We start from the raw sequence: 21207 nt of genomic DNA on the forward strand, positions 1-21207 counted from the left end.
GTCGAACCACATAAATTTTCATGTGTTATTGTTGTTTGCATTTTTCATTCATTTGTTGCATCGTTTTAGGTTTCTATTTCTACAGTTGAGCTTTTTTCTTTGTGGGTGCTTTTGTTTGCTTATGAATAGATGATTGCTCTTATGTGTTTACTATTTACATCAAAATCTTATTTTTTGTATCTCTATTTTGTTGGGAAAAGTTACATGTTTCATGAGTGTTGGTGTAGCCATAGATTAGGTTAAGGGAATAGGAAAATAAAAAATAAAAAACAAAAAATAAATTATATAGGGAAAGGGATTTGTTATTATTACTTTTTTTTTTTTTTTTTCCAATTCATACCCTATGCATCCAATTTTTCATAAAGAGGAGGCCTGCAATTTTTTTATTTTGAACCAAACTGAGCTAAGAACAGAACCTATGAAATCAAAACAACACCATTTATTTGCAGTAATTTCATTTTCATACCTTCTATGATTAGGGTCTTAATTCAACAAACCACAATTCTACTCTATGTACTTGTACAGGTGCCCTTGTTGAGTAAAGTTAATTAGGGATGTAAATGGATTGACTTTGGCTCGGATTCACTACTATTCGAATCCAAATCCATTTACCGAATGACATATTCATATTCAATGTGATATTTGACAAAATTTTAAAAACTAATATCATATTAAATCCAAGATTTTATTGGATTTCTGGATATTATCCTATCCGATAAACTATTGGATTAGTAAACCAATCTGACCTATATCGATTATGAAAATTTGACTCTAATTACTCATTTTGTTGGGAATAAATTGCTGCCAAGTGCCTATTGTTAGAAAGGTGCCAAAATATTATCAAAATATCTTTAGAAAAGTTTTTACAATAATGATAATATAATAATATATTATATATTTTTTAAAATTAATCATATTTCACAATCGGATAGTTAATTAGCCAGATATTCCAATTCGAAATGAAACGTTTGAATTCAAATCCAATCATCTTTTGGATGGACTCAGTTATTATTCGAAAACCAAAATTCTTGATTCAAAAATCCCTAAACGGATTCAAACATGGATTGAATACAGATTTTCAACTATCAATTTACATCCCTATTAATTATCCTCGATCCTAATCAATCCAATACCAATCCACTTTTAAAGTATAAAGAATATAATCATCCAAAACACTATTTTAAAGGATCGGTATCCGTCATGGTTCTATAAAACAAAATAGAACGGTTAGTATCAGCTGAAATGGAAGGGGATTAGCATTAACCGATCACCAATCCCAATCCCAATCCATATGTATAGTCTGAAAAAACGTGTAAAATTATAATGATTAAAAAAAAAAAAAAAAAAAAAAAAAAAAAAAAAAAAGAGAGAAAATATTTCTAGGCCCATATTTTTTTTTTTTCTTGAACCACCATTAATAGATTACACTTTACACTTTACAGAAGAAAAAAAAAAAAAAAAAAAAAAAAAAGGATTAATTGGATAAATAAAATTAAGAAAGCTATTTCGGAACAGAAATCATTACCTTTCCTTTCTCGGACTGAAAGTTGAAATTCTCTCTGCTCATTCTCCAATCTCTTCGCTTCCTTCCACACAAATCAATGTCGGAATCGATGACCTGCTGCAGGTGCTGCGTCAGCTTCATCCTCTCGGTTGGACTGACCGCTTTCTTCCTCTGGCTGAGCCTCCGTCCTACCCCACCCACCTTTTCCATCCAAACCTTATCTGTTCCTGCCCTAAACACTTCCGCCAAATCCACCACCACTGCCAACGTTTCCATCGATTTCAGAATCCAAAACTCCAACAAATTCAAGGGAATTTACTACGATACCCTCAACAACACTCTCTATTACTCCCCAAACCTAACCTTCCCCATTGGGAACACTTCAATACTTGGGTTCTATCAGGGGCATAAGAAGAAGACCACCAAGGAAGCAACCCTTCAGAAGCTGAAGATTCCTTGGGGATCGGCGGTGAAGACCGTTTCGTCAAACGGGACGGTGGGTTTCAGGGTGGATTTGGCGACGACAGTGAGGTATAAGGTCGTTGGGAGGAAGACCGGACGGCACCAAATAAGGGTTCATGGTGATGTGATCATCGACAAACAGGGCAAGCAAACCAACAAGAAATCGATTAAGCTGAAATCGGCCGCGCCCACCGGCATTGGTTCTTCAGGGTTATGGCCTCACTCTTTGTTTTGTTGATTTCAGATCCTTTTCAATTACTATAGTGGTTACTGATCTCCATGGACACTGCTTGGAGGATGACCCATTTCTTATATTTATTTTTACATGAACAGTACTGTAAGAAAAGAATTTCTTCTGAATCCATCCAAATCAATGAAAACATTTTTTTTTCTCTTAAATTTAAGTTGCTTCAAACACCAAGAAACACGAATAATAAAGAGACAATAGATCCATACGACACAAAGATTTAACGAGGTTCACACACCAGGGTAGTGTGCTACATCCTCGGACGAAGAAGAAGATGATTCACTATTCAGAAGAGAGATTACACCCTAACAGCGGCGAGAGAAACCCGCCCTGAAACCCTAGCTGTGTGAAAACCCTATAATACAATAACTTTCTCAACAAGCAATAATATATTATATATACTCCAAAATCGTGAGTCGACCCATCGGGTCACAGTCAATCCGATCGAACCATACCGTAGCCCCCGCACCCCCATATGAGATCAGTGATGGGCTCCGGGCTTGGGCCTATCAACCCAATCCCTCTGCTTCCATAACAGATCTCAGAAATTTTCTCATTCGGATCACCACAAAAAAATATCGGATCGGATCAATCTTCAAAACGGGTCAAAAATTTGAGACAAACTTAACACAGAGTAAGATGGGCATGCTGAGATTTTGATACTTAATTCACAAAACTAGACTAAGCAATTGGATTTTGGTTGGTTTGTGCAGGATGGGATGATGGATCCATGGCTCTCTCTTGCGATCCTCAGCAGGAGGAATCAATTTTCATATTTCAGATTTCAGGGGGAAAAAAAAATCCGTGGTAATAATTTAACAGATTTGATTCTCCAAACCCAAAATTAAAATAAAAAATAATATATGATTTGAAAGCAGAGTATTCATAAAGAACACATAAATCCCATAACTTTAATAATTGTTGTCTTCTTCTTTGTTTCTTTTTGCCCTTTTCTTGCTTTTTGGTCGCTCATAATATGAGCCTCATATTAGGCATATTCCAAAGCAAAATGTGGAAGTCATCTTAATTATGTGATGCAGGGAGGGTGCCCATGAGCCACGATTCTGGATCCTCTACCCATATGGGGAGATTATTTTCCACCTGCTTCATTAGTAATTATCCATCTGAGGTGGAAAAGTATCTACCCATATGGGTAGAGAATCCAACCTTGTTGTCAACAATGCAAGGAGTAGAGATCAAGGGGATAGGTTTAGGATCAATCCCGGAATCAGTCAAGGTCAATACGACTTTAATATTGATCTAGATTGATTTGCGTTGGACTGTTTCAGATAGATGTATATTTATTTTATAATAAAAATCAATTTTATTATGTTTTTACCCTGATCTACAATTGTGTATCATGATCGAAAAGGTTAGGAACTTAGGATGGGATCAATTAAGGCCGATACAAATTTGATCAAGTGGATATTCACCATCCAATCTGACTTTTAAAATTATATTTTTATTTTTGAGAAATTACACTTCTCTACCTTGTACTTTCCATAAATAGCATTTTTCCTCCCTTATAGTTTAAAACATAACAACACTCCTCTGAAGTTTCAATAGTCTAATTCATGGATTTAGTTCTCCCCATTGGTATTGATATTGGGTCTTTGTTGATACTAGATCAGATAGTTGGATATCAATCACTTTTGTCTTTTATTTTTCATAAAAGATATGTCCTTTTACTGTTTTACCCTTGAAATGATGTGAATAATCAATCCGAATGAATTAAGAATCAAAAATCGATCTCAACCAATACTAATACGGTATCGATTCTTGAAATCATGGTCTAATTACTGTTGGTCTTAAAATTGTCCACGTGTCGTGTTCTGCAGGTAACAAAACAAGAAAAAATAAGGATGAGAAAAACAGAGGATTTTTTTCCGTTCTGAAACCGTAAGAATACCACTCTCAAGACATCACAAAAAAAAAAAATATGACTGCCCATATCCCTATACTACTTTTCTATTATGTGAGATTTCGAAATCACCCTTCCTTATATTAAGAGAAAAAGTGAACAAGCACTCACCCTCATCTTCTTCATTGGAACTGCTATTGAACATCACTGAATCCCTCTCCGTTGAAGATCTATCATTGTTGAACCTCAATGCATAGCTGGGTTGAAGATCTCTCATCGTTGAACCCAGCTAGGTCCCTCTCCGTTTAATTAAGCTCCGTTCCTTTGAAGCTCTCTGTTGCGCTGAACCTTTCCGTTGGTTGAATTCGACCCTTACCAGAGGCTTGAAGATTGATCTCCGCACCATCTTGAATCTGCGAAGTGACACACCAAGCGAAACTGAGAGTAAGATATTCCCCTTGATTTCATTGAAACTCATTTTTTTGGTTTTCCCCTTGATTCAATTGAAACCCATTTGTTGTGTTTCCCGTGTTTGTGGAATGAGCTCTATAAACCCTAGATTTAGATCTTGTGCTGCTATATTCTCATATTAGTGAAGATGAAAGCCTCCATAGAATCCTAACTCCTGCGCCTGAGAGATTATTCGATTTCGCAGTAAATTAAGATGCAGAAAACACTTACTCTTTGGTGGAAGCATAAACAGAGACAAGTGGATACGAAGGTGTGGCAGTGATAGAACCCGACACTATATTCACGATGGCACCTCTCTTCCTTTAAATCATCCCAAGAAGAACAGCCTTGATCACCCTATTAATGGCTTCCGCATTTACCTGAATCACATCGTTAAGCATTCTTCATCCACTTCATAGAAAAATCTCGCGTAAGGGTAAGCAACCCTTGCGCAGTTCACCAGAACCCCAACATCCAACCCTTCGATGGCTCTCCCGATCCGTTCAATACCCTTCGACAGGTCACTGGCCAAGTCAAAGATAACATTCCTGATTTGGGTTCCTCCGTATCAAGCCTTAATGGCAGCCGAAACCTATTTAAGCTTCCCGGAGAAGTCGATTATCGCTCGCCAAAGCACAAATTTGCTGCCGAATTGTAGGTCTCGGTAGTTCCGATCTTAGATGTTCTCTCTTTCCCGACGACCGGCAGAAGCTCTTCTGTTTTTCCCCTTCGGAAGAGATGTCGGCTGGAGAAGACAGGCTTTGCACTTCTGGTATAAGGTGTTAGAGATGAGGGTAAATTTGTCTTTTTACTTGTATATTTAACTCCGAAATTGACTAATGGTACGACAGTTAGAATCTTGAAAATTCAGGGGAGGGTGTTGTTGTACTGTTATGTTTCAAACCATAGGAAGGGAAGTGGTAAAGTACGGGGGAGGCAGGGGAGGGTAATTTACTCTTTAATTTTTTGTTTCAGCTCAAGGGCAGGGATGTAAACGGATTAGATATAGATCGAATGTGTTCGGATCTGAATATTTGTTGAACGGATTCGGAGACTCCTAAACGAATATGGATGTGGATTAAATTCGGGTATTCAACTATTCATTTACTCTCAACTTGTGTAATCCAAAGATTCTTCCTCTAATGAATATAATTTGTTTTTAATTCATCTTTCTATGTTATCTAAAAATCATTAATTGATTATTTAATTGGATCGCATAATTTGGATTTTATTTCAGATTTCCTTTGACTGAATATGGATGTGAATTCGAATTCGAATTCGGATTTTGATTGTCAATTTACATCCCTACTCAAGGGCCTATTGACCATTACATAACAGACCCACATAGGGGTCATGTACAAACCCACAGAGAAGTCAACAGGAACTCAAGGCCACACTTCTTAGAAAACAAGGAAATTGGTGCAAACCAAGCACCGATACATTTGAGAGGAGTTGATCAAGTGACCAACCCTCATGCAGGTACTCCACTGAGCATTGCAAATTGCCAGGCCAAGGCCCAAGAATCCCGCGCACGGACACTTCATGTGTCGATACATGTCTCATTTACTATCATTTTAAGGGTGAGAAGAGATATTTATGGAAACAAAATGGATACGCATTGAGGTCAGCTGCTTAGCGCAGTTGGTTGGATTTGAACTCCAACGCTTAAGTCCAATTTTTCCTAATAGAGAGCAAGTGATGAATAATCCAATAGGAGGTAGTGTCTCAAACCCTAACCAAACCGGTGAAATCAGACTGCTTTGATATCAATTTGTAAATCATAAAAAATGTTTTCCCTTAATTATTTATAAATTTACATGGTACTGATCCTGATATCAAATTGATAACAAATCAGTAAGGAAAACCGATAAGAAATTGAAATCAATGAAACCGAATCAACCGACCAATTGGCACCCCTAATTAGGAGGTATTTGTTGTGGAGAGAGCGTGGGGTACATAAGTGTGATGTGAGAGGGCGTATGCAAGAAGAATCTTCATTCTAACGTGGTGCATTTCTTTTTCTCTCGTGTTCTCTCTCTTTGATGGTGACTAGAGGTTTTCTTCTCTTGAGCGCTTAGAAATTAGAGAGAATGAATTTTCAAATCATTGGTAGATCCTATGATAGTTTATGCATCTAAAACATGCTGTCGTGGTTTCTTCATCAAGTTTGTGTTCCATTAATTCAGAATTTTGTTCCTACTAGAAATGTCGATAGTTCAAGATTGATGTACTTATTTAAAGTTTGAGCACAGTTCACCCCCCCACCCCACAAAAAAAAAAAAGGAAATAATAATAATAATAACTCATGAAATATGCTGGTTTTTATTTTTTATGAGCTCTGAATATTTTGGTTCGATAAGGAAGGAGTGCCATAGATTTAGGTACAGGTTTTTTTTTTTTGTGGGATAAAAAATTAGCTACATTTTAACAGGAGTAAGTTATCATCATTACAATACTTCTTCATAATGTTATATAAAAAACGAAAGATAATAAGAAGGAAAAAAAATGAGGGAAAAAATCCTGAAAGGCAGTGTGGCCCTTGCGACAAACACAAGAAGAGGCAAAATGACCGCCCCATCTCCATTTAAGGTGGAAATCCTATCGTCGTTGATACTTTTGGGAATATTCTCATTGGTCTCCGTACTGGTATAGAGGCCATACTGGATTTTAGGGAACTCTCTAAAAAATATATAGATAAATTTTTTTATTTGAATTTTCACATATGTATTTGCATTGCTTCCCTTTTTTTTTTTTTGCCTTCTCTATGGATTCACTAGAATAGACTTCTGTTTTCCGGTTCTAGATAAAATGTAAATCCTGTCTAAGCTTGGACGACCTTGCATGGATCATCCTTATAGGCTGCAAATTAAAATCTTGGAATGCCTAAGTTGTTCTAAATGGGAGGCCTACTGCTGCAACCTCAAGTCTTCTGCTATTGATTCCCTACATCTACATCACATATGCACTAAGACTTCACGTGCATCAAAAAAAAAATTTTTTGGTAAAAACGGGTCTATATATTTTTGCGTGACCAGCGCAAGGAGTTTGATTTACATAGATCAGAAATCCGTGGCTTTCCGGGCTAAGGAGTCAGCGACGTTGTTAGTCTCCCTAAGAACATACTTGAATGAACAAGAAAGAAAAAAGGTAGCCAGATATTTGATGTCCGTCCAAATACCAAAAACTTTAAGTTTGGGATCCGTATGGTTGCTGCTTAGGATAGTGGCAAGCTCAACATTGTCTGCTTCCACTTCAATGTTGTCAATTGCTTCAGTAATACTATGTAAGAGCCCACACCGAATTGCAATTGCTTCTCCTTGAAGAATAGATGAGAAAGAAATTGGCTCAGAGATAGCAAACTTGGGGACACCTTTGGAATTTCTTAGACTAAATCCCACTCCAGTCTTCATCTTGGACATGGTAGCATCAGTATTGAGTTTATAAAAGAAAGGTCAGAGAGGACACTAATGTACAGAACGGTTAGATCCAATATGTTGTGGATTCTAAGAAAAATGTGTATTGGGTGCATGGCTACTGCAAAACTCATCAAACTCTTTTTCAGCATATGAGATTATCTCCCTGGGTGAGCGATCTCTACCATTGAAAATGAGATCATTACGAGCCAACCATAGAGCCCAACAAATGTAAGATGCCACACCAGATATCTCATTCCCCAATCGCTTTCCTGCAGCCGAGAAACAACTCCACCCTTGAATTGTATCGATTAAATGAGGATCGTTAGATGGAGGGCTGAAACCCAATCTAGAACCATACCATAATGCCTGAGCAAAGCTACAGTTCAGAAAAATCTGATTTATATTCTAGTTCTCATATCCACATCGAGGGCAAGTTGGATTGAGAGGAGCATTTCAACAAATTAGAGCTTCAACTAAAGGGAGACCATTAGAGCATGCTCTCCAAACCAAATGTTTAACCTTGGGCATAGCCTGAGCACTCCAGATGTTCCTCCAAACAACTTTCGATGGGAAGTATTGAAGTCTATTGGTAGAGTAGGAAGGAACAAGACGTTGAGCATTATCTTTCACATTGTAGATCTGATGATAAGCAAATTTAACTGAATAAATGCCATTCTTTGAAGCTCTCCATACTCGGTAGTCTTAGCGAGGTAATAGACTCAATTGAATCTTCTTAATGGCAGCAACATCCTTAGGATGAAAATGAAGTTGTAAGAGGTCCTCCCTCCATACCCGATTCTCTTCATCAATTAAGTCTGACACCCACTTGCAACTATGATCATTATATTCAGGTTGTTGAACCTTAAAATTAGGAGAAGATGGAATCCAACCATCTTCCCAAATTAGAATATCCTCTCCAGATCCCACCAACCATAGTAGTTAGTCCTTTCTCTAAAACCTTCCTCCCTTCAAGCACACTTCGCCAGCCCCAAGAGGGAGATGAACCCGCTATAGCATGGAGAAAATCAGTATTTGGGTAGTATGTACTTTTCATCATTTGAGCCTAGGGAGAGGTAGGGAACTTCCACAATCTCCATGCCAGTGTGCCTAGGAGAGCTATGTTGTGTATGGCAGGGTCTTTGAGGCCCAACCCTCCTTTGTCTTTAGAGCGGCACATTCTGTCCGAAGAAATCCAGTAGATCTTGTGGTTATCATTGATCCCATCCCAAAAGAAATGAGTTGCCGCCTTTCGAAGAGTAGAATGGTGAGCCGCTGGCAATTTAAAATGGGTGGCAGAATAGGTATTCATCGAAAAAGCGACTGATTTCAGCATAGCTTCCTTCCCAACATATGACAGTAATTTGTGTTTCCAACTCTGCATTCTACCTTCAGTTTTTTCATTGATTTCCTTAAACAACTCAAGCTTGGAAGTACCTAAATGTATGAGAAGTCCCATTTCTTTGGAGGGGCTCCATAAGGGATTTTCAAGATACGTGAAAACCAACGTTTGAACTTCACCACTGTGTTAGGACTGAAGACTAAACAAGATTTTTGGAGGTTGACTTGCTGTCCACCAGCCAAACAATATGACTCCAAGCAAGACTTGATATTCTGAATTTTAGTAGGATTGGCTTCCGAGAATATTAGAGTGTCATCAGCAAATAGTAGATGAGATAGGGGTTCACCTCTATTACGAATTTTCATGCCATGTGTAAAACCATTATTTCCAGCCTTGTGGAGAACTGCACTCAAGGCTTGGGACAAATCACAAAGATTGTCAGAGACAAGTGGTCACCTTGGCGAATGCCTCGTGAAGGAGTTATAGCACCACGAACCGAGCCATTGATAAGCATCTTATATGAGACTGAAGAAATGCATGAGAGAACTGTTGAAACCTACTTCTGGAAGAAACCCATTAGAGTGATCACCCCCTCTATAATTCTCCGTTCGAGCCTATCATAGGCTTTCTTTATGTCCAGCTTCATTGCCACGTATCTTCTTTTACCTTTCTTCTTATGAGAAATATAATGGAAGGACGTTTTCAAATATAAGGCGATCAGGAACAAATGCCAATTGTGCAGGAGAAATGACTTTATCAAGGATGTTCTTCAAGCTAGAAGCCACAATCTTTGTCGCAATCTTCACGACCATGTTACACAAGCTAATCGGCCTGTAGTGGTCAACAGATTCAGGGTGGTCACTCTTAGGAATGAGACATATCATAGTATCATTAAGATCTTTAGGCATCACTCCGTCATTGAAGAAATCCTGTACAAAATAAAAGATATCAGTATTGACAAGGTCCTAGTAATTCTGAAAAAAGGCTGGTGGTAGGCCATCTGGCTCGGGAGATTTAACTGGGGCCATGGAACCTAATGCCACCTTGATTTCCTCAAGCCCAAGTTGTTTACACAAAGATTCATTATCAGCCGCATTAATAACAGGGGATATAGTCTATAAGACAACTTGGGGAGCGGGTTCATTAACTCCTTCAGAGCAGAGAATGGTTTTGTATTGATCCACCACCTCATGAACTATTTCCTCTTCATTTTGAGTTCATTTACAAGAGCCAGCTCTGAGTTTAAGGATTTTATTCCTATTACGTCTCTGAAGGCTAGAGGCATGGAAAAATTTAGTGTTTCGGTTCCCACTCTTCAGCCAAATAGCTCGCGACTTCTGCTACCATAGAAGTTCCTCACTGTTCAACTCAATTTCAAGAAGATTAGAGACTTCCCACTCCCTTTCCTAAGATGTTGGTGTTGGATTTTTCTGTAGATCTCCAAGCTCCTTGAGATATGTCTTGATTCTGTTTTGAATATCGAATGATTTCTTGCTCCAAGCAGTAAACATCTCTTTACAGTTTAGGGTCTTTTTAGTGATAGAAATACTAGGCTTGTCAATTGTTGCAATAGACCATGCTTTGGCTACAATGGAGGCACATTCAGAGTGAGTAAACCATAGAGATTCAAATCGAAAAGGCCAAGTGCCGGAGAATCGCCTGCCCTCAGTATCTACCACAATAGGGAAATGATCCGATCCAAGAGAAGGTTGAACAGTAACTATGGATTCTCCAAATGCACTGCACCATTCTGCATTTGCGAGAACTTGATCCAACCTGGTTCTGATGTTTTCTTTTCCCTTTCATTTATTGTTCCAAGTATAGGTAGGACCATAAGCACCCACATCCATTAGCAAACAAGAATTTAAGAAATCACAGAACTGAGATGTATCAGAAGATCCCCTTGATCGGCCCCCCTTTTTCTCATGCCATGAAAGGTAAGAATTAAAGTCACCCATGCACGCCCACTTTTCTTGCCTTTTCACACAGACCTTTGACTCTATCCCATGCAGCATGGCGACAAGATTTAACATGAGCGGATCATCTGCTCGTACGAGCAGATGTTTTAAACTGGTCTTACAGTTTAAAGATGCCATGTGTCCAACCTCCTTACTGAGGTAACGTTCCGTTAATTTATTTATTCAAAATTTTACATTTTCCTTTTGTTTTCCCTATTTTTAAGGAATTTCAAATTATTCAGATTTTATTAACCTATTTTATCTCCTTTATTTAGGGGGAGTTTCAAATCGTGGATATGTATCCCAATTATCTCATTTTTTTTTATCTTCCACATATCTCCTTTTCTATCTTCCATGTTTCTTTATATTATAGTAATCCGACTCATTAACCTTCTACCAAAAAAAAAAAAAAATATATATATATATATATATCCGACTCATTTATCCCACTTTAATTGAAATTAGAATTGAAATTGGAATTGAACGTTAGAGAAACAATCTCTTTAGATAAACCATTACCGATTAATTTATTTATTCAAAATTTTACATCTTTTTTTGTTTTCCCTATTTTTGAGGAATTCCAAATTATTCAGATTTTAGTAGCCTTTTTTATCTCCTTTATTTAGGGGGAGCTTTAAATCGTGGATACCTTTCACGTCTCTCTCTCTCTCTCTCTCTCTCTCTCTCTCTCTCTCTCTCTCTTATTAGGATTAAAGAATAAGCAGTCCATGTTATTCACGGCAAGTTATATTGACAGAAATAAAGAATTGCAATCTTATGTACTAAGAGGTTTGACAGTCAAACCCTAGTTTTTTTTTCGTGGTGAACAAGCCCCCATCTCTTTCTTCTTTTTTTTATATATCTATTGGGGGTCATTGCATGAAGGTTTTGTAAGTTACCTAAATCGGGATTCATCCTAGTAGGTGTTGGGGCTTTATGGATATCCATTCTACAGTAGTAGGAGATGCAATGGGCATGGCCATATATACTAAGTTCAATTTGAACTGTTAAAAGTTTAAGAGTGCTTGTAGTAGGAGATTCAATGAGCGTGGCCAATACATACATTTTACAGATTTTCACTTTAATTAATGAAAATCAGAAAATATTCCACTCTATAATTTGCTTCTATGGGGCTATTATTGTTAAAAATGATTCCCAGCAATATTAAACAGTGATTATGCTGATAAATACTATTTTTTTAAAATCCTTTCTAATATTTTCTTCCTTCTTGATTTTATTAGATTTTTTTTTTGCAACTTCAATTTTAAGTTTCTGGATATGCCTTTGCACATCCATCAGACATATATTTGTGGCTAGAAATAAGCTAGATGCCGTATTTTTATTCCAAGATAAGAATTGATAATGAGTGATCTAATTCCTCTTCAAGAAGATTTTGCGTACCTTTAGCCAATTCTTCTCTCAAATTTCTTATGCTTTATTGTAGATGATCTTCACCCATAGAGACAATGATCAGCATGCACTCAAACACGCACATGATCCGCTACTCCATTGGAAATTTTTGGTTACTAACAGGATTGAAATTAAAGAAAATGAGGAAAAACGATATTCCAATTACTAAAAAGGTTTGAAATTGAAGAAAAACGGAGAGAGAGAGAGAGAGAGAGAGAGAGAGAGGAGGAGGAGGAGGATACTACTCCATTTGAAAATTTTGGAGATAAAATTGAAAAAAAAATATATATATATATATATATATATATATTTAGCTATATATATATATCATCTTAAGCATTCTTAAATATAACTAAATATATAAATTTAGTTATATAAATTTAGTTTTATATATATATATATATATATATATAAAACTAATGAAAATCGGTAATGGTTTATCTTAAAAGATTGTTTTTCTAACATTCAATTCTAATTCTGATTCCAATTAAAGTAGGATAAATGAGGGGAGATGGGTTAATGAGTCGGATTACAATAATATAAAGAGACGTGGAAGATAAAAAAGGAGATATGTGGAAGATAAAAAAAAAAAAAAAATGAGATAATTGGGGTACATATCCACGATTTGAAACTCCCCCTAAATAAAGGAGATAAAATATGTTAATAAAATCTGAAAATTTTGGAATTCCTTAAAAATAGGGAAAACAAAAAAAGATGTAAAATTTTGAATAAATAAATTAAAAGAACGTTACCTCCGTAAGGAGATTGACCACATGGCATCTTTAAACCGTAAGACCAGTTTAAATCATCTGCCCATACGAGCATATGATCCGCTCTCAGATTTAACAGGGTCACCATAGATACAAGTTAAATAGAAAGTGGGATTGGAATTAGATATTACCTTGGTATGGATGATATGATTATCCGCATAAAGGACCTCCACTTGGATCTGATGATTCCATAATAATCCTAGACCCCCTAATGAGCCTACAACATCAACACTAAATGAAGAGAACATCTGCAATTTGCACCAAACTTGGGCTAGCTTCTTAGAAGAGCATTTGGAATCCATTAAGAAAATTAAGTATGGTTTTACCGATTGGGAGAGGTTACGAAGCGAGCGAATCGTCAAGGTACTCCCCAAACCTCGACAATTCCATGAGATAAGCTTCATGTATCCCCTTGGTGTTGATATCCCCCAAAAACCAAGGGGCCATCCATTAAAAAACTCTCTGAAGGGGATGGCTGCTCCAAATTAATCCCATGCATCTCTTCCCGTTGAAAGTGTTTTGGCCGTTTGCTTCTGGTATTGGTGGACTTCATTTCCACAGGTTTGGGTCGATGGGAACTCTTAGATTTGATTTCCCGAGCCTGCATCTTCAGATTGTTGCCTGAGAAGAATGTTGGTGGGGCTAAGAGAATGGGCACTTGGGGATTTGGATTCTCTGTCGTATACAAAGTAGGAGAGGTGGGGTGAGTGGGAGAAGCTTCAAGTAGATGAATTGGGCTGGGCTCAAGGTTAGAAGGAGAATTGATTTCAGTAGGGAAGACACTAGGAAGGTTAGGCTTTGGAAAGAGTTGGGTTGTGGCCTGATTGAGAGGAGTTGAGTTGTGATGGAAGAGGAATGTAGGTTGGAGTGTTTATGGGTTGAACCGGGTTACAAATTGAGATTCCAGAGAGTAATGGCAGTAGGGACAACAGAGGGTTAGGATTTCCAGACATGGCTTAATTGATGGTGAAGGGATTTGAGTAAGGTTTGAGAGTGAATAGCTGGATGAAGGGATGACTGGTGGTGGGGTAATGAATGGGATCAAGGATTAAAGTATCGGTATCGGTCGTCGTATCGATTGGCCAACATTAAGATACGTATCGGAGGGTATCGTATCGTATCGGAGATACGCTAAGATACGTACATAAATGGATAGGAAACAATTTTTTATACACTTTTGCATAAAAAATAGTTAAAAAAAGTTATATATAACATGTATTATGCATAAACAGTAAATTGAGAGTATCGCACTAAGAATCCAAGGTTTGTAATTGTTCCATAAATGTAAAATCCTTGTTCCCAACCTTGATTTCCACTTTAGTTAGAGAGAAAAATGGTTGGCAGCAACTTTGGAACAAAAACACCTCAACAAATTATGTTTTTCTAAAAAATTACCCATTTTAGTCATTTTATGACCGTATCGGTGTGTATGGGTCGATACATACCGATACGTACCGGTACATATCGAAACGTACATTTCACTTCAATTTTGAATTTTTCATAGAGTATCGGTACGTATCGGTGAGTATCGGTGCTACCGGTGGTGTATCGGTGCGTATCGGTGTGTATCGTAGGATACGTATCAATACATAAGGGTTTTGAAATTTTCATGATACGTATCGGTATGTATCGTGCCGATGCCTACCGATACGTACCGATACGGATACGTATCGGATGATACGGCACGATACGCACCGATACTTAAAACCATGAATGGGATATTGTCTGATTCTCGGGCGGGAATATGGAATTGGTAGAGGTGGAATGTTTGCGCCGATAGCCGTGAGTAGTGGGAATCGGTGATGGCAACTGTGAGGGGAAGGTATGGTTTGGTCCCAGTGTGCCACGTGTAAGAGGCCCAAAAACTGCAGGGGCGTGCTCTGACCTGGGGCGTGTGCCGCACTCATCCTCCTCAATCGGAGAACCCTGTCGGTGGGAGAAACTAGCATTGGAATGCCGAAAAACAGAGTGACTGGAGTTTGAAGATGTAGAAATGTAACCCTAAAACGATGCAAAAGATAATGGATAAAACAAAACAAACAATGTACATGGATTTTACGAGGTTCGGCAAGGTTGCCTACTTCCCCGATGAGATGAGATGAGATCCTGCTTCACTATCAATGGAGAATAAGGTTACAACGCTCATCCTCACACCTCTCAATATTGCTTGCATAGTACTAGTATTCCCTGAATTAAACTGCGACGGAATACAAGACATCATACACCAATAGAAGAGTTAACTGGAGGACGGGTAGAGTGTCGATCATGTGAACCATCCGGGGAGGAATGGACCAGAGATTGGAACGACATAGCTGATTCAATCAAGCGGGGTTCTGGAGCCATTACTTGCATCTGAGTCCCAAACGGGGCCGTTGGAAAGGAAGGGCAGGTAAATGCATCATCGCATAACAGCTTATATTTGTGAAAAAGACAAAAATCGGATACAAGTCTTGAATAAAAAAGGGTAAATTTGAATTGTTAAATGAAAGAAGATAACTTGATTTCTGTCATGCATCGTAATAACTGGACAAATCTGAATTGTTAAATATAGGAAGATACCTTGTATATATTGATCATGTCCCAAATTTGGGGTTCTAATATTGAATCTATAATCCACCTTTTGTCACATGTATTAATTTAGCATTTTCAATAAACATTAGTGGTGAATGAAAAATGTATTAGAGCAAGAGAGCAAAGTACAACTTCGAAACCAAAAAAGAAAAGAAAAAAAGGGGAAGGGGGAAGGGGGAAGGGGGAAGGGGGAAGTGGGAAGGGGGACCGAGAAAAACATAAAACAAGCAGTCAAAGATGATACATCAAAACCAGGGTGGGGGAAAACAACTAACAAATGATGATACATCAAAAACAGGGGAGGGAAGAAAACAACCATAAAATGATACATGAGATATCAAGAAGCTGGGGTTCCGCGGGGGAGGGGGGAGATAAGAGGAAGTTCCCACCATGTGGCCATAAGCCTATTTCGTATAGTTGCAAAGGAAGTTGTGCCACCACAATTACATTGATTAAAAAAGTTAAAACTTACAACATAAACCAAAACATTCCATTCTTCAGATATGCCAATGCCTAGACACATTTCTATGATGAGGAAAAGAAAAGAACATAATAGGAGACACACAAAGAGAGAGAGAAAAAAAAAAAAAAAAAACTTATTCATGATATAGGAAATACACACATCAAAAGATTATACATACCTTTTATTGCTTCATGGTACGAAAGCTAGAAGAGATGATGGCATAAATCATTTCTTTAAGCCCCTGAAGTTTTGTTACCTTTCAGCTCCAACTTCCTCTATAAATGCTCCTCATTCAATGTAATGATCAATAAACCGAAAGTAGGCAATCCTCCAAGATTTCTTGAAAAATAAAGTACCCCAAACACTCCAAAATCCCACAATGAAACCCATAATGATGCCAATGTAAAACCATAGCATATCCATCCATTCTTCATCACTTCCATCTTCTCCATCAACTTTGGCATATGTTGGAGGTGGAGATATGTTAGTGCCTGGACAATTATTAGCTAGGGGCCACCCACAAAGTCCAAAGTTCCCTGTGTACATGGATTCATTACCAATAGTCTGAAGCTGGTTGCTTGATGGAATCTTCCCAGATAAATTGTTATGTGAAAGGTTCAAGTGGCTCAAGAAAGTTAAAGAAGATATGCTTGTAGGAATCTGACCAGAAAGTTGGTTTAAGGAGAGGTCAAGGGTTTCCAGATTTCGCAAATCCCCTATCTTCTCAGGGATCTTTCCTATCAAATGATTCATTGATAAGTTCAATGTACCCAATTCCACCAATCTTGTTATCCCGTCTGGAATTTTTCCTGATAGATGATTGTGTGAAAGATCAATGCTATTCACCAACTCAAGAGTTTGGGTGTAATCAAGTTCTCTTCCTTTTGTAACTACCATCATGTGCTGATCTTGATATATTCCTTCATAAAATTCTAATTCTATGTTTTCTTCATCTCTTGATTTTAGATAACTCAAATTGCTCAAACATTGTGGGATGGATCCTGACATATTATTATGTGAAAGGTCCAAGAAGTGAAGCATTGAAAGGTTACATAATTGTGAAGGAATTTTTCCCGTTAAAAAGTTGGAACGGAAGCGGATGATATGCAAATTTGATAGACTTTCTCCTATCCATGTTGGTATATTGCCAGTGAATCTATTTTTTCCAATGTCTAGATTCCATAAAGATGTGCATTTTCGCAATGATAAAGGAAGCTTGCCATGAAAGTTGTTGCTGCCAAGCATTAGAAATCGTAGTGAAGACAAAGAACCTATTGATTGAGGAATCTTCCCTGATAGATTGTTGTTTCCTAAATCAATAACTTCCAAGTCCTTCATGTCCTTCCAACAATTCGGGAGTTCTCCCCGTAAACTATTATGTGAAATGATGAGAGCCCTCAAAATCGTTAGCTCACATATAGATGAAGGAATGCTCCCAGTTAAAAGATTCCCAGAAAAATCTAAACTGGTTACTGTAGACCCTAAAACTACAGCCAAGTTCTTAGGAATTTGTCCCGTGAATGAATTTGTCCCAAGATTTAAATAAGAGACATTAGACCAAAGGGGGAAAGAACCCTCTATGTGATTGAAACTCAAATCTACATATGTTGCAGTAAAAAATTCGAAAGAATTTGGTACCCTACCTCTGATTTGATTTTTAGAGAGATCCAAATGATCTATCCGCTGCCAAGCACATAAATTCAAAAAGCCATCTGGTATGGTGTCTGAAATCCCTACATTGCTGAGAGTTAAAAAGAAAAGATCCTTTTGAGTTGCAGGCCATGAAGGAAAATTGGGGCCCATTTGGAGGCTATACAATCTGATTTCCTCCAGACTAAAAGTTGGAATCCAGTCCCTGCTCACTTCAAAACGCAAGAGTTTATTATTTGGATCTTCTGATCCGAGTTGTAAAACTTTTAAACTTGTAACATTCTTAAAGTGACCTTCTGAAATAACGCCACTCAAAGAACTCCCAGTTATTGACAATTCAACCAACTCTGAAAGTTCCCCCATCGATTCTGGAATGGAACTAATTGTGTTTTGATTTCCAGAGATCTCTAATGTCATCAAAGATGACAAGTTTCCGATAGATGCAGGAATTGAACCTGTGATTTGAGTTTCAAACAGGTATAATATTATCAAAGATGACAATCCTCCAATGGATATCGGAATGGGACCTCTGATTTGAGTTTCAGACAGGTCTAATCTTATCAAAGATGACAAGTTTCCGATAGATGCAGGAATTGAACCCATGATTTGATTTCCAGAGAGGTCTAATGTTCTCAAGGATGACAATCCTCCAATGGATATCGGAATGGGACCTCTGATTTGAGTTTCAGAGAAGTCTAATGTTCTCAAAGATGACAAGTTTCCGATAGATGCTGGAATTGAACCTGAAATTGAAGTTTCAAGTAATCGGTATTAGCACCCACCCCCAAAAAAAATAAATATTTTTAATATTTTTGCAAGAGAAGGTGGAAGTTTACCTGAAAGTTGAGTTTGAGAGAGGTACAAATCTATCAATGACAACAACTTTCCGATGGATGATGGAATCAGACCTGAAACTGCAGTCCCCATTAAAGATAGCCTCTCCAAGCTATTAGAATTGCATAGAGACAAACTGTTCACTAATTCTGTTATTTCGCCAGTAATATTACTGCATCCTGATAGATGTAACCTCTTCAAATTGCAAAGATTACCCAAAGTTCTTGGTAACCTGCCTCCAATCAACGTATATGATATGTCGAGGTTTTGAAGAGAACTAGTGTTGGAAAAGGTATCTGGAATTGGGCCCTTGAAATAATTCCCGCTGAGATCAAGAACAGTGAGACTAGTAATATTAAAAAGCCAGGGAGGAATTGAGGAGTTGAAGTAGTTGTCGGCAAGTTCAAGGACTGAAAGAGAAGTAGTAAAATTTGCATAAAATGGAAGAGAGAGAGGGATCTTGGAAAGTGAACAGTCGGAGAGGTGTAGTTTTGAGAGAGAAGGAAGCATAGTAGCAGCTTGTATCCAGTCATCAGCTGAAGACTTACCTTCAAAGCTCACACCTCCCATGTTTAAGTACCTCAAAGAAGATAGACCAGAGACCCACTGAAGATTGTTGAATGTTAGTTCATCAAAATAATAATATTCTGTATGGAGGTCAAGATATTGCAATCTTGATAAATTTCCAAGGTGGGGAGGAATTGTTCCACTGAATGATGCAGAAGAGAGATTGAGATACCTCAAGTTTTCAAGTGAACCTATGAATTTTGGAATATTGGTTCCTTGAAAATTGTTGAAGCTGAGGTCCAAGTAATTCAAGTGTTTCAATTTCAGCAATGAAGGACTTATCGTTCCACCCAAAGAAGTCTTATTGGTAGCTTCCGGATCAATTCCTTCTATCGCATTGTTAAACACATCAAACCCAAGAAATGACTCTTTGATTTGATTCCGTAGGTGGAGTTTGATGACATGACCGGTCATATTGTTGCAGCCCACACCTCTCCATCTGCAGCAATCATCACCGACCCAAGAAGAGAGCCGCCCTGAAGCGTCGGTTAGACCAGCTTTGAACTCGAGCAGTGCTTGCCTCTCTCCCTCTTTGCAGCTCACAGTGATCTTCTCACTCAGACCTCCAACATGAATGGTTATCTGAAGGTATAGAAAACCCAAAAACAGGAGGAGCAGAAGAAGGAACTGATGAATAGATGCAAAAGAAGCAGGAGCTACACCACCCATGAACATGATGATGGATGGACTTCCTTATGATCACTACTAATTCACTCAATTCTGATTGTTTTTTGTATCTAGCAGTTTGATGCTCAAATGATATTTATAAGCCATTATCATCACTTCATCGACTCTGGATTGGTCTGGATCGGATCAAGACTTGACCCCCTTACTTCACACGGTATTGATTTTGGACCTTCCTTGCTGGTAATGACAAAACACTAGTTTGGAGTCTTGAGTCTTGACTCGACTTGACTTGACCTCTGCTTACTATCTTATTAGTTTTGGGTCTTCACCCTTACACACGGTATTGATTTTGATTTTGGGCCTTCACAGGCTATGTTTGATTGCAAACAAATGAAAAATCAAAAAAATAAATTAATTGAATCTGATTCTCGGCATGCAAGACAAATGATCATTCCTCTCATCGATGAAAAATGTCGACCCCCAAGAGAGAATAGCAGAACTACTATTTTTAAGCAACCTACATCTGATTTGATACGAAATCAATACGAGCAAACAATCAATGCTTCCCTGAAACTTGGCTTAACTGTCAATCCGGAACTAAAAGAAGAAGAACATAGCACTCCCTTTCCATTATCCATTTGAGTATTCCCTCAGAGTTGGTCTCACCTCTCTATATCTTATGAGTTGTGTATTTTTATTGCCACGATAAATAGACATTACATAGATAACAATATGAAGATATACATGTATTGACTCTGTTTCCAAAGATTTTGTATTTGCTCATAACAATCAATTTATATTTGATCTTGTTTACACTTTTCTAGTTATTCTAGATACAATTTTAAAATATTGGATCTTCCGTCAAATTCAATTTTAGTGATTTGTCATTCGATGATTTTAGAAATTCTATCCGTTCAGGAAGTAAAGAAGTAATAAAAAAATAAAAAATAAAAGCTTTGAATTTGACGAGAGAGGGAGACAAAACACACTAGCGGCTTGACTTGACTTGATCCTTATAGGAAAAGTCTTTTGGGTTTTCTTGCTAGTAATGCTAAGATTATTATGATTTTACCAACCC

The 21207-nt window shown here is 37.7% G+C and overlaps 2 protein-coding genes and 1 long non-coding RNA gene across 3 annotated transcripts; 2 read left to right on the forward strand and 1 right to left on the reverse strand.

The window, feature by feature from the left end:
- The first annotated feature begins 1401 nt into the window (after positions 1–1401).
- Positions 1402–2365, forward strand: LOC122092098 (protein NDR1-like). The gene has a single exon (XM_042662411.1). The coding sequence runs from the start codon at positions 1602–1604 to the stop codon at positions 2202–2204; it is 603 nt and encodes a 200-aa protein (XP_042518345.1). The 5' UTR covers positions 1402–1601; the 3' UTR covers positions 2205–2365.
- A 2012-nt stretch (positions 2366–4377) lies between these two features.
- Positions 4378–5691, forward strand: LOC122091198. The gene is made up of 2 exons (XR_006143842.1): positions 4378–4518; positions 4730–5691. It is a non-coding gene; the product is annotated as an uncharacterized LOC122091198 (long non-coding RNA).
- Positions 5692–16136: 10445 nt separating this feature from the next.
- LOC122091346 (receptor-like protein EIX2) lies at positions 16137–20220 on the reverse strand. The gene is made up of 2 exons (XM_042661225.1): positions 18938–20220; positions 16137–18844 (listed from the first exon to the last, which is right to left on the reverse strand). The coding sequence occupies exons 1-2, from the start codon at positions 20175–20177 to the stop codon at positions 16740–16742; spliced, it is 3345 nt and encodes a 1114-aa protein (XP_042517159.1). The 5' UTR covers positions 20178–20220; the 3' UTR covers positions 16137–16739.
- Between the last annotated feature and the right edge of the window lie 987 nt (positions 20221–21207).

The sequence above is a fragment of the Macadamia integrifolia genome, chromosome 10 (genome assembly GCF_013358625.1).
Source record: "Macadamia integrifolia cultivar HAES 741 chromosome 10, SCU_Mint_v3, whole genome shotgun sequence".
Classification (NCBI taxonomy): Eukaryota; Viridiplantae; Streptophyta; class Magnoliopsida; order Proteales; family Proteaceae; genus Macadamia; species Macadamia integrifolia.

Coding starts and splice junctions, on each gene's coding strand:
- LOC122092098 (XM_042662411.1), top strand. CDS start 1,602: ATGTCGGAATCGATGACCTGCTGCAGGTGCTGCGTCAGCTTCATCCTC.
- LOC122091346 (XM_042661225.1), bottom strand. CDS start 20,177: ATGTTCATGGGTGGTGTAGCTCCTGCTTCTTTTGCATCTATTCATCAG. Junction 18,845..18,937: donor CTCTCAAACTCAACTTTCAG/GTAAACTTCCAC, acceptor CTTCAATTTCAG/GTTCAATTCCAGCATCTATC.